Source organism: Balaenoptera borealis, assembly GCF_965194805.1.
Source record: "Balaenoptera borealis genome assembly, chromosome: 16".
Classification (NCBI taxonomy): Eukaryota; Metazoa; Chordata; class Mammalia; order Artiodactyla; family Balaenopteridae; genus Balaenoptera; species Balaenoptera borealis.
The window spans coordinates 36,245,143-36,262,908 of record NC_138872.1 but is presented as its reverse complement, the minus strand read 5'-3'; the positions used below and the strand labels follow the sequence as shown (position 1 = coordinate 36,262,908).

The window sequence follows — 17,766 nt, the reverse complement described above, 5'->3', positions numbered from 1 at the left end:
ATGCTAATATTTGCAGCCTACTTTGAAATGCATCAAAAATCAGTTGCAATAATGAAAGGATAGAGGGATTTATAGATGGATATATATGTGATAAAGAAAATGCATCAAAATTGGAATTGTGGAATCCAGGTGATTGATATACGGGTGTTCTTTTTCAACATTTGTGTATGTTTGAAAAATTTTATAATAAATTATGACAAAACTCTGATATTTTTAAGAGTTTACCAAAGTGAGTTAAAGCAAAAGACAGCTTTAAGGAGCTGAATAAATTCATCTGTTGACTTCAGTATTTGTCAACATATGTGTCATCATACAAAGAAATCATCAGCATTCACATGGTATCTCTTTGTTGAAGCCTTAGTGACAGCTGCAAGTTACATGCATATGCGTAAATTTTTATTACAGTCTTTCTCCAGACTTTAAGGACTATGAGAGCATCTGATTTTTCTCAACATTATATCTCTATATTGCCCAGCATGGTGACTGATGCAGTGTGTTAAAAAAAACTTTTATTAAATGAATGCATGAAGACATCCACAGTTTGTTTCCTCCTCATGTATAATCAATAGATGTAGTATCAGTGACAAAATCCTGAAGCTAAAGAACTATCTAAATGTTATGTTAAAAAATTTTTTTGAACGAATGAATCAATGGGTGAAAAATATGAAGATGCTGCTCTTTCTGTGTCTGTGGCTAGAGAATCTGCATTTAGTTCATAATTGCAACAGCTTATTTAGAAAGAGATTAAAGGGTGACAGGGCATAGCTCTGCTGACTATTTTGTGTTGCATATGTTATCATTCCTACCAGCTTTAATTTGTTGGAAATATTTTGATACAGTCTCCAAAGAAATCAGCAGAAATGAATTCTTTGGGTTAGGCAGAAATCAAGGATTCCTCCTTTAAAGAAAACATGGACCAAACACCCTTCACATTCATCTTTTGGAAATGTATCTTTTATATTAACTAAGCAAATCATTTGTCAAAGACTATCATCAATCACTCACAGAACAGATTCTGGACAATTCCCCAAGGAGAGTTTCTCCTGTAGCTCTTCCCAGGTTCCTGAGATTGAACTGACATTTTAGAGTGGATGGAATTAATGGCTTTTCAGTTCCATGTGGGGAGAGCCAGGTGCTTGTGAGAGACAGATGTAGGGCTCCAAAGCATTGGTTCTCAATGTGTGGTCCCTGGACCAGCAGCATTAGCATCACTACAGACTTGTTAGAAATGCCATTTCTTGGTCCACCTCACACCTACTGAACCAGAAACTCTGGGGTTGGGCCCAGCAATCTGTGCTTTTTGGAGCCATCCAGGTGATCCCGATACATAACTAAAATCCGAGAGCTTTGCTACTCAAAATATGGTTCAGCCCAGCAGCGTCAGCACCACCTAGAATCTTGTCAGAAATGCAGAATTTTGTGCCCTGCTCCAGACCGATTAAATCTGAATCTGCATTGAAACAAGATCCCTGGGTGATCCGTATGCACATTAAAATTTGAGAAACCTTGCTCTAAAGCAGAGTGAAAAACTTTGTCATTTAGTCATGCTTTTATAATCCCTACGGTATTGGTCATGGCATGGATTCTGGATTCATCGCTGTTTTAGGCAGATGAACCCAAAGCCCCTCGTTAGAATCCATTGAAATTTTAAAAATTGTTATGGAGGAGGTTTCTAAAAGCAGTGGAATTGAACTGTTCATTGAGTAGTTTTAACTCAAGTGAATATATGGTCTTCTCTTGAGATCTCATTTAAAAAGACCCTGGTTCCTCCATTTATTGGCCATTGATACTAAGCAAGTCACTCTATCATTATAAGCAACTGTTCCCTCTCCTAAAAATGGGGACTATATGTTTGTCCTAGTTAAGGCCCCGTTTTACCCAGGGTATCCAATCAAAGTGCCTTGTAAACTCCAAAACTGTGTAGAAATGAAAGGGACAGCGTCATTATCTAAAGGCCATTACCTAAAAGGCACACTTTCTCTTCCTACTTTATTCGATGCTTTAAAGTTCAGGGATGATGAGAGACTATTGTTTCTGTATGGTGGTATTTTTTTTTCTTTTCTTTCTAATTTTTTTTAGATCATAGCACATGTGTATTTGACTTAAATCTGGAATACTACACTTCTGAGCCTTTGCAGAAAATAAATTCATGTGACTCCATAAAAATTTTCTTAAAAATGACATGACATTACTTCTGTGATATATGTGGCATATTTTTATACACATGCAAGTGAAAAGTTAGAGTGAAATGGTCCTTGATCTATAATTTAAAAATATTAAAAGAGAAAATTTCTTAATATTTTTTTATCAAACTATGGGACTATCACCATCATTATCAAGAAACATTTATTTAGTGTATGTATTTTTCTAAGTACAGAGTTTTTTTGAGATATAATTGACATATAACATTATATTAGTTTCAGATGTACAACATAATGACTCCATATTTGTATATATTATGAAATGATCACCACAATAAGTCTAGTTAACATCCATCACCACACATAGTTACAAACTTTTTCTTGTGATGAGACCTTTTAAGACCTACTCTCTTGGAAACCTTCAAGTATACACACGGTATTATTAACTATAGTCACCATGCTGTACATTACCCCCAGGACTTAGAGCTTTTTTACAAGCCAAAGTATAACCCCTGCCACCTCCCCAACTACCTCTAATATCTGTCTCTCTTTTATGTAAGTTGGTATTTTGCTAAATCATTATTTGAGGAGGAAGAGAATCCAAAATGACCACTAAACCTCATCTTTGATTTTAGTGCCAAGTTCTTGGACAGTGGGTAAAGCGTCAAGCTCCCATTTTGGAAAATTTAAACGACACCCAAGGCCTTATTAAGTTTAAACACTCTAACTTTTTGAGAGCACCACCTTGGATTTTTTGCTGTTGGATTATCCTACTGGTAAAGTTCATACCATACCATAGGATCTTTTTCTTTTCAAATAATCAAATCCCATTGAAGATGCCCACAGTGCCAAACACAGAATTAGGAAATAAATTATTTTAGATAAATTTCAGCTCACTTATAAGAGCATATGAATCTGACAACTTAAAAAAGTAGGCCTCTTGGAATAAATGAAATTTGAATACTACCAAACAGCTTTCTCTTTTCAACATCAAAAGGATGTGAAGACCACTCACACACCTTCACTTGTAACATGAACACACAGGCGATAGAGGGCCAGCAGGCAGTGTACAAACTAGCCGAATAGATCCCACATACATAAACCTAACTTACTGAAGAACAAGTTCTAATAATATCCAGTGATTTAAAGGGAGAAATCTTGACATTTGATTCAATAGAAAATTCAGTTCAAAGGATTATTATTTAAAGTAAAGGTCTTATAGTCTGTGGTCAGTCATCCAGGTGACCTGCTACAGAGGACAGAAAGATGAAAAAGGGCTAGTCCTTATTAAAGGTTAGTAGAAAATTACAGTTTTGTTATTGAGGTAGTGCGATGTGGTGTAGTGTAGACCCTTGCTACTCAAGGTGTGGACCATGGGACAGTGTTATCCCATCACCTGGGGCTGGTCAGAGATGCTGAGCCTCAGGTCCTAGCCCAGACCCATGTTATTAGATGGGATCAGCATGTTATTACGATGCCTTGGTCTGCACATTAAACTTCTAGAAGTGTTGGTGTGGAACATGAGTTCTGGAGCTAGATTGCTTGGATTTCAATCCCAGCTCTGCTCCTTAATAGTTGTGTGGCACTGGACAAGGAACAGAATCTCTCAGTGCCTCAGTTTCTTCAACTGTTAGATGGCAATAAAAATAGTCGTTAAGAAAATATGGATGTTTTAGGACCTAATGTGTTAATAAACATTAAAAGGCTCAGAATGGTGCCAGGTACATTGTAAGCACTCAGTAAAATGTTTCTGCACTCCTTGACGTGCTAAAAACAAGTCATGTTCAAATATTGCATTTGGAATATCACATAATATTTTGCAGTCAATACATTGGATATTTACTTTATTCTCTTCAGAGGTGTATTTTAAAAATAAAAAATAAAAATGTTACTGATGTCTCATTAGTCATCTCTATTAACCACATTAAACTATTAGGGGTGTGGAACATTTTTTTTTTTAATTAAGAACTTTTGTAAAGAAAAATATATATACATAGAAAACATGCTAGAAGGACATACACCAAAAATGTTAACACTCTCTGCAAGATTACTGAGAGGCCTTTTTGTTTCTTTGTTTATTATGTTTTTAAATTTTTATACAATATTTTATTTAGAGAAATAACTATAAATATTATAAAGCCTTTGTTATGATTCAGATTAGGCAACCTTCTATGACTTTACTAACACATCATCCTGAATTGTGACTTTAAAAGAGACAAAATAAATCCAGCAACTCAAATCTCTGTTACCCCTTAACTTACAATTATATACTGGAATTATATATATATTTGTAATTCTATCTATCTACCTATCTATCTATCTATCTATCTATATCACATGATCTGAAACAAATGTCTGCTGTTCAAAGCATGGGGGAATTTTCAACTTTCCTACTTATTTGGTTTGCAAAGTACTCTATGAAGATAATTTATTAGACTGTTTCAATTCTGGGAATATTTTGTAGTCCAACGAAGTCTTTCATTTTCAAATAGAAATGACCTTTATAACTACCAAGTTAAAAGGATTATACTAAAAAAGTCTTTGCTGCTAAAATAGTGTCTCCAGTGCCTGCCATGTCCTAGATAGAATTTTCTTTTGAGAAAACCACAGTTACTTATTTTCAGTGGCCTCATTCAAACAAACTTACATTATTACAAGACAAGATAAAGGGCATACTGGTGTTCAAAGGTGTTAAATGACTTTCCTCTCCCAGCATTACATGGTAAGGGCAAATGATTTTTTTCTCAAGCTTTAAAAATGAGGTCAGTTAAGGGTTTAGACATTTCAAAGGAAAAATTTGCATTTTCTCTATTGCCATATGGAATCTATGTGATTCAGTGCCTCTAAGATGATTTCTAAAATTGAAAATGTTCAAATATTCTTTGAGTTTAATCAGCATTACTGAAAATCCTTATGACCATCATTTTTAGAGAAGAAACAAAAATAATGTTGACCTAAAATTCTACTTCTGTATTTTTATAACCATTAGTATTACATTCTCCCCCAATAGCTTTTTTTTTTTTTTTAAATTGAAGTATAGTTGATTTACAATGTTGTGTTAGTTTCAGGTGTACAGCAAAGTGATTCAGTTATACATATATATGTATATGTATATATATATTCTTTTTCAGATTCTTTTCCATTATAGGTTGTTACAAGATATTGAATTCTCTGGGCTATACAGTAGGTCCTTGTTGATTATCTATTTTGTATATAATAGTGTGTATCTGTTAATCCCAAACTCCTAATTTGGAAGTAAATTCATGTCTACCATTAGGCATAATTTTCCAGCAGTGTAAAATTTCCCTATAATACTGCATACAACAGAAAGCATTATTTATAAAACTTTCCAGTCTAACTTTAAATTTCATCAGAGAGGATGATATGTATTTACTGGTTCTATAGGATATGATGCCTGCAGTGTAAATAAGAGCCCAGAAAATTTTACTCTGATGTTAAATAGTTTTCTTTTTTACATTTCATTTTCTCTCTTGTTCAATTAACTCAATATCTTAGATCAAAAATTTCTAAAATTCTATACAAAAAACAAGGAAATAATCATAAATGTGCTCAAAAACATATTTACGTGATGTTCACTGAAGATCTGTTTAAAATAGTGAAGCATTCAAAATATCCAACAATAGGAGATTGGAAAAATAAATTATGTACATATGTATGATAGAAGATTATGAAGTTATTAAAAGTCATGTCGTAGAAGAATATTTTAAGACGTGCAAAATGTTTGCATTAAGTGAAAATAAAAGGTTAAAACACAGATTGTGAATATTATCCCATTTTATGAAAAAGTACTAATTGTGCATAAAAAGATGAGCTACATATATACCCCATATTTAAAGTGTTATCTCTGGGTGGCTTGGGTGTTTGGATTATAGGTGAATTATTTGGGATTTTCTTTTCACATTTTTATTTTAAAAATTTTCTATGATAAGTCTAGTTTTCTTTATTCTTTTGGAATAAGAAAAAGATGATTTAATAAATAATGTCAACTTTAACGGACTTGCTATTAGTTATAGTTACCCAAACAATTTTCAAGGTTTTTTTTCTATACTGATAACTCTCCATTTTTCTCATCTGTTTCCCTGAATTTATCCTCTGAATATTCAAATGAAATATGAAAATAGCTCATTTCTATCACTATTTGTAATATTGCTGTCATCTCCAATAATCATTAAATTCTATTTCAGTCTACACAGAGGCTTCATATTTTTAAACTTACTCCTAATATTTCTAGACCCTTCCTTAATTATTCTTTGCATAGTGACATCTAATTTAGAATAATACACCAATTATTTTGGGAATATGTATTATAATACATAAATATACAGTAATAATAGTAATGACTTTATGGCTCACACTACACACCAGGCACTGTGTTAAGTACCTTATGTATTGTAAGAAATCACAAAAGCACTTTGAAAACCCTGTACTTTAAATTAAAGACAAAAGAAAATACCAAATAACTTGATGATCATCTTCTTTTTTAAGTGCCTTATTCACCTTTAATCAACATGAAATTATCTAGAAACTTTCCTCTGAAACAGCAAGATGTGTACTGTTTAATGTGGTCACAAAATAACGTGCTGGTGGTGGCCACAGAATGCCAAAAGAGAATGAAATACGAAAAATTCAGGGTATCATATAGATGTTTTGGGAGATGAGGCTGAACTCCATTAAAGTGGTTTTCCAATGTGCTCTTTTCTTCTCCTGAGGGGTGATGTTATGTAGGCAAAGCCAGCAACGAGATGTGGTAATCATGCTTCACGCTGTGCCCAAAACTAGAACACCCTCTCACCTCTTTCTTTACTTCTTCTTCATCTTCCAGCGTCAAAGCTGCCAGTTGTTTAGCTCTCTGCTCCATCAGATTCACATATCGGATTGGATTTGACAAAGCTTCAATCACATCTAAATAGGGAAGAGACATTTTAGATCCAAGGTCCTGGAGATACTGATTATCCACCATCCATCAATCAATCCATCCATTCAATCACCCATCCATCCATGCATTTGTTCATCATCTATTTACTTACCTATCCATTTACTGATTCACCATCCATCTTCCATCCTTCCATCTACCCATATGACTCTCTACTTATCCATCCAACATTTTGGAAATGGACAAGAGTGAGGACCCTTTGCTGAACCCTCAGGAAGAGAGAACTCAAAGGAGGTCATCTCTGCGAGCCAAACTGGACAAGCTCCAACTCAGGATGCCTCAATGCTCCAAATTTTATAGTTCATTTTTGAGTGTTTCATCCATTCCAGCAATGGCCCACACACCTGTCTTAATAGGGCCAAATGGTGTTTCATAATGGAGACATTTCACATAAAAAGACTGCTTTCCAAACTGTTGAAAAACTCAATGACTTGGCAATATGGGTCTCATTTGCACATGATACTGTCTAGCTGGAGTGAGTTATGGCTGCCATCTTTGGATGGGGCATGTGCTCCAAGATTGCCAGAGTCTCCACCACTCCCCAGTATCTTGCACTCAGGCCACTTGACAGTATAAGCATTTAAATTTATGATTCCTGGTTGACATCTTCATAAGTTAATTCCTCTAATTTAGGATTTCACCCATGGAAAGGATCAGGGTTCTAAAACTGGCTGAAGGCAAATTCATTGCACAGGCCTAGATAAACTGTATAGTATCAGATAGCATTGGTTAGAAAGTACTGGGCCCATGAGAATAATATTACCCAATGGATAAAAATGGTCAATACTTTATGGGGACTTAAATTAAACTAAAATTTATTCACAAAGGCTTGATCAATTTACCTTTAAACATGCATACAAACATAGAGGTAATTCTGAGGCCAGAATCTCCTGCCTTTGTTTGGTCCACTTTGCTTTCCACTAAGTCACAAAAATATGGATGACCCCAGATGGAAATATCCTTTTGAGTTAGGTTGTTTACCTGCATATGTATCTGGGACATAGTCCTTCACCTCTATGTAGACAAAGAGAGCTGGCAGCATCAGAGGCTGGTTCCTTTCATTCCTCAGACAGATGTAGTGATAGCCTGGAGGGTGACATCATACCGTGCATCATATTTTCTTGTAACACAGGAACATCTATTTGACATGTGTGTTTATTTTAGGTGACTTTGGGTGACAAACAGCTCACTTCTTTCTCATTTTAATCATGTGGTTTTGAGTGGTAAGGTACTATTTTTCTCATCAGACAGGAAAACAATGTTGATGCTGATTTTTTTCCTTTCACCATGTTTATCCCCACAAGAGAGAATTTGAAACCATATGTCATACATTGAATTATTGGTCCAAATTTATCCCTTGTATGTGATTTCTTGACTTGGGGCTTAGCCTGCTTTGGACAATGGGATGTTAGTGATGTGGTACAAGCAGAGGCTTAAAATGCACTTGCAGAAACAGGTGTTCCCTTATGCATTCCACTGGGCTGCCATGAGATGTCTGTGGGCGCCACTGCTCCTTCAGCTGGGGCCCCTGAATGAGCAGATGTGGGAAGACCTAAGCCCAGCCCAGAGCCTAAAGCACAGCTACATGGCTGAGACTTGCCCAACCCCGCCACACCACAGACCTGTGAGCATGAAGATAAAACACTTGTTATAAGCCTCTGAATCTTCAGATAGTTTGTTACACATAATTAACTGGCAAGAGTTGACTTGCCCACTGATCATAGCATGTCACAAAAACATAAAACTGCCAGATTTAAATACTTAAATTTATAGTCCTTTTTATGTAACAAAACACCAAAGCAGCAAATAGCTTCCTAGATCATTCTTTAACAATCATGTAAGGCAGTGATGGTTTTCTCGACAACTTTGATAAAAAGTTTCTCACCACGTTATCCATACCTGGTCGAATTGCTTGTACTGGCAAGATTCGGTGACCAATAAATTTACCTCCTTCTTCATAAACTGCTATCCTCAAACAGGCCAGAGAAGGAAGAACTACCTATAGGACATTAACAATACACATGGTTACAAGAAGGAGCAACTGCAAGAAAGAATTAGAAAGGTATTATTTAAACTGGCCCCACTTTTCCAAATCCAAGAAGCTTCTACTGAGCAAATTGATAAAAAGTTAAGTTGTTGGTCTATAATTTAGATTTTCAAAAAGAGATGGATTACCAGAGATATGGCTTCATCTATGTTTCATCACCTTGTCCAAATGAGGAATCAACAAATAGACCATTTTCTTTTGACATGAACATTCTCAAGGTAGAAATGACAAAAGTTCTATGTTTAAATACAAAGAGTTGGTGGTTTTATCACCGTTTGAGCTTTCACTATTATATTTTCAAAGCAAATTACTTTTATACTTTGGAGCAAAAGCAAAAATTAAAAAGTAGCTTTCAAGGATAACTTTCAGAATGGGATTGATTTATATATTTGTAAATTCCCAAATTAGCCAAAAGTATTGCTCACTTTTTTTCCCCTCAGTGTAAAACATATGGAGTACACATATCCCATGTCAAGAACATGAGGCCAATTGTATCCTTAAATATTTATTTCTTTGGTAACATAAACAAACTAACATTTATTGACTATTTTCAGTGTGTTCGATATTTTCTAAATGTTTTCAGTGTATTAGGGAATACTTATAATAACTCTATGAAGCAGACAGTATTATTAAATCCAATTAGCATATTAAAAAAAACCCTGGGGCACAGAGACCTTTACCATAGATATTCTCTCCACAAAAGACTGTCTTTGTAGATATTTTGGCCAGATAAAAGCAAACGGTATGGTAAGTATCCACTCTACTTTCTACTGGACTTAGCATCTTCCTTTGTGTGTGAAGCATGTGCGAAAAAGATTTGCTTTCTGGTGAAGGCAGAGGGAAAGCCCAGTTGAATATAAAAGATTTTAACTCTATCAGACAGACTCCAGACAAGCTACAAAGAGCAGCACCAGTGGCTGGAGATTCTATGGAGTTTAATTAATATACTTTTTAAAGGAAATATGGACTTCCTTTCTCTTGGCTACCATATTATTCTCTACTTCCCACTCTACTTCATTTGAATTATAGTGAAAACATATCACTTATCACTTGTATTATGAGAGGCTATGAGTTAAATTTATATGTTATTCTGGCCTTCCAAATGAGGTATCCTAGAATTAATTGATTTACAATGCAATTATGAAAAATCCAAAAAAGTGACTCATGGAAATCTTGAATAGTTTTTAAGATAGCTTTGAAAATGCTATTGCATTATTAATGTGTAAATTCCCAAATGAAGCAACACATAATTCCTCATTTTACTTTTTTCCCCAGTGTAAAACACCTAGAAGATGCAGTAACATCTCATATTAAGGACACTAGACCAACCTTTTTGAACACAATGGGTTCTTCTTCCCAGACAGGATTTACAGCATTTCCTTGTGATGTCTTTGTCTTAAATGCCTTCCTCCTTGTGTCCACAGGCAAACCAAACATATCCACTTCCACATAAGTCCCGACTTTCTTATCAGAGAGAAACTGACCTGAAATAATCTAGAAAGTAATAAAAAAGGAACTCTTGATAAATGAATAACAATGATATAAGAGAATACTTCAGGGAGGTACAAATGCTGATGGTGAATGTTGAACCATAATCAAAATAAAATAGAAACCAGAGTACAAACGTGATTTCTTCTTCGGTTAAAGAATTTGTAGAGGAATACTGAAAATACTGAGGTTAGAAGTCAATTAATAAGACAAAGTTTTATAGGAGGAAATAAATGAACAAGTATCAAAAGTTTGATGAGATTACGCCTTTGCATTTGAGAGATACATCTATTAAATGTTAAAGATTGATCTGTAGAGCCTTTATCTGAACATAAATGTTTTTCTAATACTTAAAAATGTTATGAGAAAAAAATTCTCATTTTAGCATGATTGTAAATGAAATTAAAAGGTCATTTAAGAGTACAAATTTAAAACATAACACACTAGAAAGTCTGGCATTTAAAAAACTTCCTCTTGCTCATAAAATTCAACTTGAAAGAGTGGTTATAACATCATGCTATTCCAATTCTCAAAGCTGTTACACTTTAAATAAAAAGCCACAATGATGATAAAAAAAATATGAAAACAAATAATGACCTTAAACTATTAAGCCCAATTTATCATCACTCCTATCCTCACCTGGTTAGCCATCCACACAGTTGTGGGTATCCTTTGCCTAGCTATAAAATTAATGAATATTGTGGAGTTAAATGAGATTTTAAAATTACATGTTCATAAAATGTCTCCCACGTCTGCCTCTTTTTCTATCCGAATTTTCAGACTCTGAGGTGTCCTCTGCTTTAACAGAGAGAGGGGAGCAAGAAAGCAAGTGCTGATGGAGCAGACCTGGAGATCTGATCTGGCTTGTCTTGTTGACAGACCTTTGTTTTCTGACCTCTGGTTGGTGAAAGGGGACAAAATTACCAAGATTGTGGCTGGGCCAGAAATGAGACACAATGGTGGCCTGAGGATGGCCATCAGAGGCTGAGTGAGGCCAAAGGTGGTCAGAGGTGCCATACAAGATAGAGAGAAAGCCATGAGGAAGAGGCTGTCTGAATTTACCCTGGGACAACTCATTTCTCCTGAATGTTCTCTTTGCCTGGGTGCATGAGACCTGCAGGCAACAATCTCTTTGTTTAATTTCAGGTTCTTCTTAAGAACAACATAGCTGACATTTTACAACATGTTTGAAACTTCCAAGTTAAGCAAGTCACAATGGGAATTCAGATGCATCAAAGATGTTGTGTACTTAAGATTTTGATTAAAGCAGAGTCCTTAACTAAATTAATGACACCGAGCTTCAATGTTCTCATCAGTAAAATAGGATGATGGAACACCACTGGAGCTCACAAGTCCATTTTGGCACAATAAAGTCTATGTCAGGGGTTCAAAACAAAGTTAGTACTAGGCGGAAGTGAGCCGCATCCTGGCTCCAGATGTAATGTTGAAGGCAGGACTCAGCTGCAGGTCTCTGATGCATCATGGCCTGTCCATTCAGAGGACACTGACATCTCCAGAACACTGTCTCCATTCTGTACTCAAGCAGCAGTGTACACCTGCCTGGGACTCAACTGTTTCCCCTCAACTTCTCTATGTCATTGTTTATAATCCTGTCCCTATGTCATTGTTTATAATTGCTTACATTGTCATGGTGGAATTTTCAAGAAAAAAAAAAAAAATGCAAGCAAACATATAAAACAAGATGAGCTGACAAACAAGGACAAAAGATTATTATTTTGTCAAAATATTTTTAAGTTGACCCAACTATAACTACAATTGACAAGGATTCTAAAAATAACATTTTATCAGTGTGTGATACTTAAGAGTTTATCTTAAACTTGACAGGAATTAAACAACCTCTGCTGAAAACAATTTCCTAAACTAAATATAATCTTGAAGCTCTGATTCTGCCAAGTTCACTCTGCAGATATACAGTGTGAAATAATTTCAAATGATATCATTGTGAGACACTTCATTGCAATTTTATTTTTAATCGTTGGTGTAAATGACATAAATTTTAAAGTAAAATGGGCTCAACAAGATTAGGGTAGATATAAATTAGTGAAATTGTGACAGAGCATTTTTTTTTGCACAGTTTTTATATGCCTTTAGTTTAGGGTCAATTGGAAAATTGCATTTATGCCTGATTAAAAAATGTTTCTTAGTGCTGCACTTATCCAGTTAAACAGAAAAGAAATGAAACTTTAAAATGTAAATGAAACTTAAATACAACAACCACGGGCTTATAGGATTCACGTAAAAAGCTCTTTATAAAAATGATTTCTTATTCATAGTATTAAAAATGTTTTCTCACAACTAAAAAAAAATTGTATCTCCTGTAACATCAATTTCAAAGACTGCAGAAATCACTTGGAATTAATTTTTTGAGGGTCAGATGTATGCTTAATGACATGATTCTTTTTTTTTTTTTTTTAAGAGGAATTTTCCCATTCACTTTTTTTTTAAATTATTTATTTATTTATTTATTTATTTATTTATTTATTTATATATGGCTGTGCTGGGTCTTCGTTTCTGTGCCAGGGCTTTCTCCAGTTGCGGCAAGTGGGGGCCACTCTTCATCGCGGTGCGTGGGCCTCTCACTGTCGCGGCCTCTCTTGTGGAGCACAGGCTCCAGACGTGCAGGCTCAGTAATTGTGGATCACGGGTCTAGCTGCTCTACGGCATGTGGGATCTTCCCAGACCAGGGCTCGAACCCGTGTCCCCTGCATTGGCAGGCAGATTCTCAACCACTGCGCCACCAGGGAAGCCCAATGACATGATTCTTGTATTTAATATCATTACTACGTGTTATAAATCCCTGAATACTCTGACAGATTTTCAAAAGCCATGCTATGGTAACTTGAGAGCTTTTATTCAATATTTAACAATTTATTGAGAGAATACTTTTTTCTCTAATTTTGCTCAGTGTGGGTATTTTCCTAGGACTAATGGGGGGAAAAAAAAGACCAGAAGATTTCTTCAATATAAGTCAGTAATTTTCGTGGTAAATTTCACCATGGGATCTTTACACCAAAAGAAAGGACAAGCCATGGTAAATCTCACCTACTTGTTTTATTAATTTTGGGTCTGATTTTTATCCTATTAAAAGGGGGGCTTAGTCCCTTAACTTCATGCATGTAGCTTTTGAAAACTACTAATTCAGATTTAGTCCTTAAAGAAAAAAATGTAAGAAAGAAGTGAAGACTTTGCTGGGAATTAAATTCTTCATGACTGAACTACTTTACACAAAATAGGTGATGTTGAAGACTTTTGCTGGGTACAGTTGTGTGATAGGGTAGCACATACCTTAACAGATAAAGTGTTGGCCACGATCCCATCCACAATGCCTTCGGTGAATGGATCAAAGTGCTTGTCAGGTCTCCTCATGAACTCTGGCTTCAGTCTGTAGCCACTTTTCCCATTGTATTCATACATCCCCATGTTTATTTGCATAGCCAGGTCTGCATATCAAAAACACAAACTTTATTGGGACTGTATTTATACTAGGAGCAAGAAAGCAAGATTGTATTACAGTCCACTTTTGTTCCTCCTTTAAAAAGAAAGATTTAATCATTATAGAAACTTAGGAAATACAGACAAGAAAAAGAAATTGAGCTGTCATCTCCAAATCCAGAGGTAAACCACTGCCAACAGGTTGGTATATATCCTGTTTTTCTACTTCAAATATATTTTGAAAATGCAGTATATCCATTTCATGAAATATTCGTCTGCTTTAATTTTAACAACTGTATAAACTTCTTTTGAATAGATATATCTGAATACACGGTTTATAACAGCCCCCTCTCTTCCAAGTTTTTATCATTACGTATAATGTTTTGATGAACATCGTTGTGATGAAATCTTTGAAGCCATCATTAACGATGTTCTTAGGAGTGAAATTTCTAGGTCAGAAAATATGCATATTGGAAAAGCTTTTTGATAGTTCTTGCTAAGATGCCCTTCAGAAAGTTTAAATCACTTTAAACCTCCAATCCATGTTTTTGAGGATGGACTTCTTCATACTTCACCAACAGTGGTGAAGTGGTGAAATTCTTCTTTTTTTAATTTATAAGGAAGAAAAAAGATTTTCTTAAAAAATTTTTCATTTCTTTGATTATTTACTACCAGTATCTAATCACACACTGACTAGTTTCTAATAGACAAAGATTCCTGGTCAAAGTTTTGCTAAGACTCAGTCAATGTATGAAATAAATGTCTACATTTGTTGCAATTGCTAGAGCTTAACAAACAAAAAAATACTTTGAAGTCATAAGGAATCTGGGAAACTGTCAATTTCCTCCATGTTATCTGAGTCTATTTAGGTGGACAATAAAGAGGTGATGGTAGAATCATTCCAATGTTCCATGTAATAAACCATTTTTAGAGCAGGGAAAATAAGTGAAATTTTATCTCTCATTTTTTAAGGTATTATGACTATGATACCAAAATTGGACAGAGTACCAAAAAAAGAAAATGATGGACTTATCATACTTAAAAAAAAATTAACTTCAAAAGTCTAAAAAATTAATTAGCAAAACATATGTTCTAAAAAATAATACACAAACAAGTAGAATTTATCCTGGGAACAAAAGGATACTTACATATTAGGAGATATATTAATATAATTTATCACATTTCTCACAAAAGAAGAAATGAACATATGATCATCCCAATAGATGTCAAAGAGACATTTAATAATATTAAACATAAATTCCTAAAACACTGTTGTCACTTAAGGCAAGTGTAGATTCCTTTAGTGTGTAAAAGATTATCTGTCTCAAAGTCACAGCCAGCATCTACCCATTGGTATCACAATGTGAAATTCCCATTAGTGTTAAGATGAAGAGGAAGTGCCCAATCTTAATACTATTATTTAATATTATTTTAGAATGGTCAGTCCAAGGCACTAAGAAAGGGGAAAAGTAGATGTGATTAAATTATTATAATTGTGTATATGAAAAAAACAATAAAATCTACAGGCAAAATAGGCTATTATGAGTTTAGGAAGATGATCATTTATAAAATACATTTATTTATAAAATAAATATACAAATATCAATATCCAGAAACAATCTGTGAAAAATGTAATGTTAAAAAAAGGATTTCATCTAAAGAAACTATACCTCTAATGAAGACGAGTGATTTTGTTGAGAAACTTGATATAATAATTTTCTGTGATTAAAAAAAACCCTAAAAATTAGAAGTTGTCAGTTTTCTTCAGATGAATTTATAAACTTAATGAGATTTTAATCAAAATCTCATTTTTTCCAGTGGGGGAGAGGGGAACATAACAATTAAACTAATATAAATTTAATGTGATTTTAATCAAAATCTCATTTTCTTTTCAGTGGGGGAGATAATAACAATTAAACTAAATTCACTTGGAAAAAGAATCCCACTGGCAAGGAAAGAAGAATTAAACGTTAATAGCCATGAAGAATTTCCACTTCTACGTATTAAACCATATTATTAAACATTATAATAATAACAATAAGTTATTGGCTCCAGGAAGGTGAAAAATTTATTAATGGAGAAGACTATACATTGAAAAAATGTACCCAAATTAACAACTAAAAAGGCTACATTTCGGGGCTTCCCTAGTGGTGCAGTGGTTAAGAATCCACCTGCCAGTGCAGGGGACACAGGTTGGAGCTCTGGTCCGGGAAGATCCCACATGCCGTGGAGCAACTAAGCCCGTGTGCCACAACTACTGAGCCTGTGCTCTAAAGCCCGCAAGCCACAACTACTGAAGCCCATGCTCCTAGAGACCGTGCTCCTCAACAAGAGAAGTCACTGCAATGAGAAGCCCATGCACCGCAACGAAGAGTAGCCCCCACTCTCCACAATTAGAGAAAGCCCGCGGGCAGCAGTGAAGACCCAACACAGCTAAAAATAAATAAATTAATAAATAAATAAATTTTAAAAAAATAAAAAGGCTACATCTAATAAATTGTAATTTCAGTTTGATCTCTTACTGAGATTATACATGAAAATTAAATTTGTATGGATGAAAGGGTTAAATTACAGATAAAAAAGAAACTATGAAAGAAATAGGAGTAAATATGGATGGATTCTTGGGTGTGGAGCCTGTAATCATGAGAGTAAACCAAGATTCCATAAAATAAAACATTAATCAACCTGATCTCATCTGTTTCACAAAATAAGACAACATGACCTTTATATAAAAAGTACTGTTATAAATGAATAGAAAAATTGACACGAGTCCTGAATAGTCAATTCATAAAAGCAGAAATCAAAAGTAAAGGAAAAGTAAAAATCAAAACACATACTTAAAATGTTCAGCCTCAACAATAATCAAAGAAATGAAATAAAAAAGAACAAGGAGGTATTTTTCTGAATTATTATTATTATTTAATGATAATACTTAACCAAGATCTCAAGTGAGAGGGAACAACTTATACATTGCTGATGGAGGAGAAATCTAGTGCAACATTTTTGATGGACAATTTGGCATTGTGCACAAAGGTTCTTAAAACTTTCACTTCTTTTAATTCTATTTCAGGAACTGTTCCAAAAGAACATTAGGAGATAGACTTGACAATTTATATTCAAGGCTGTTCTCAGGGCACTATTTATAGTAGGAAAAAAATACCTTAATATTCAGTGATAGGAAATGGGTTTTAGTGAATTGTGAGATGTGGTTAATATACAGCTATTAAAATTCATGTTTCTAAAAAAAAAAAAAAAAAAAAAATTCATGTTTCTGTATCACATTTAAATATATATAAAGATATATATATTTAAACAAGTTATTAAGTGAAAAAGCTTGTATATGCATATCCCAAAAACCTTACAGATTACAATGCCAAAAGTTAACAATGTTGAATCTCTGAGTGGTAACATTCCTAGCAGTTTTATTCTTTTCTTTATAGTTTTTTTGAATTTTTTACATTTTCTATAATAAATACATATTACTTTAAAAAGTATAAAAGTGTTTGAAAATAATGCAAAATGAGTAGAAATAAAGACTTGTTTATAAACCATTGAAGACAATTTCTCAATTTTCAAAATTCACTTTTTTTTGCAATGATATTTCCTTTATGAAAATGTGCTTTTGTTTGTTTTTTCAGTCAAGTCTGGCAGTTTTTTTCTCCTTGGGAATGGTTTTTGGACAT

The 17,766-nt window shown here is 34.2% G+C and overlaps 1 protein-coding gene across 7 annotated transcripts in view; it reads right to left on the bottom strand.

Annotated features, from left to right (window-relative positions):
* PLCB1 (phospholipase C beta 1) overlaps positions 1-17,766 on the bottom strand; it is a 690,420-nt gene that overhangs the window by 109,478 nt on the left and 563,176 nt on the right. For all 7 annotated transcript variants that reach the window (XM_082358993.1, XM_082358994.1, XM_082358995.1 and 4 more), the window contains 5 exons: positions 13,937-14,091; positions 10,472-10,636; positions 8,995-9,094; positions 8,077-8,181; positions 6,955-7,064 (listed from right to left, as the gene is read on the bottom strand). In XM_082358993.1, the coding sequence (XP_082215119.1) occupies positions 6,955-7,064; positions 8,077-8,181; positions 8,995-9,094; positions 10,472-10,636; positions 13,937-14,091 (635 nt within the window). The remainder of the gene's footprint in view (positions 1-6,954; positions 7,065-8,076; positions 8,182-8,994; positions 9,095-10,471; positions 10,637-13,936; positions 14,092-17,766) is intronic.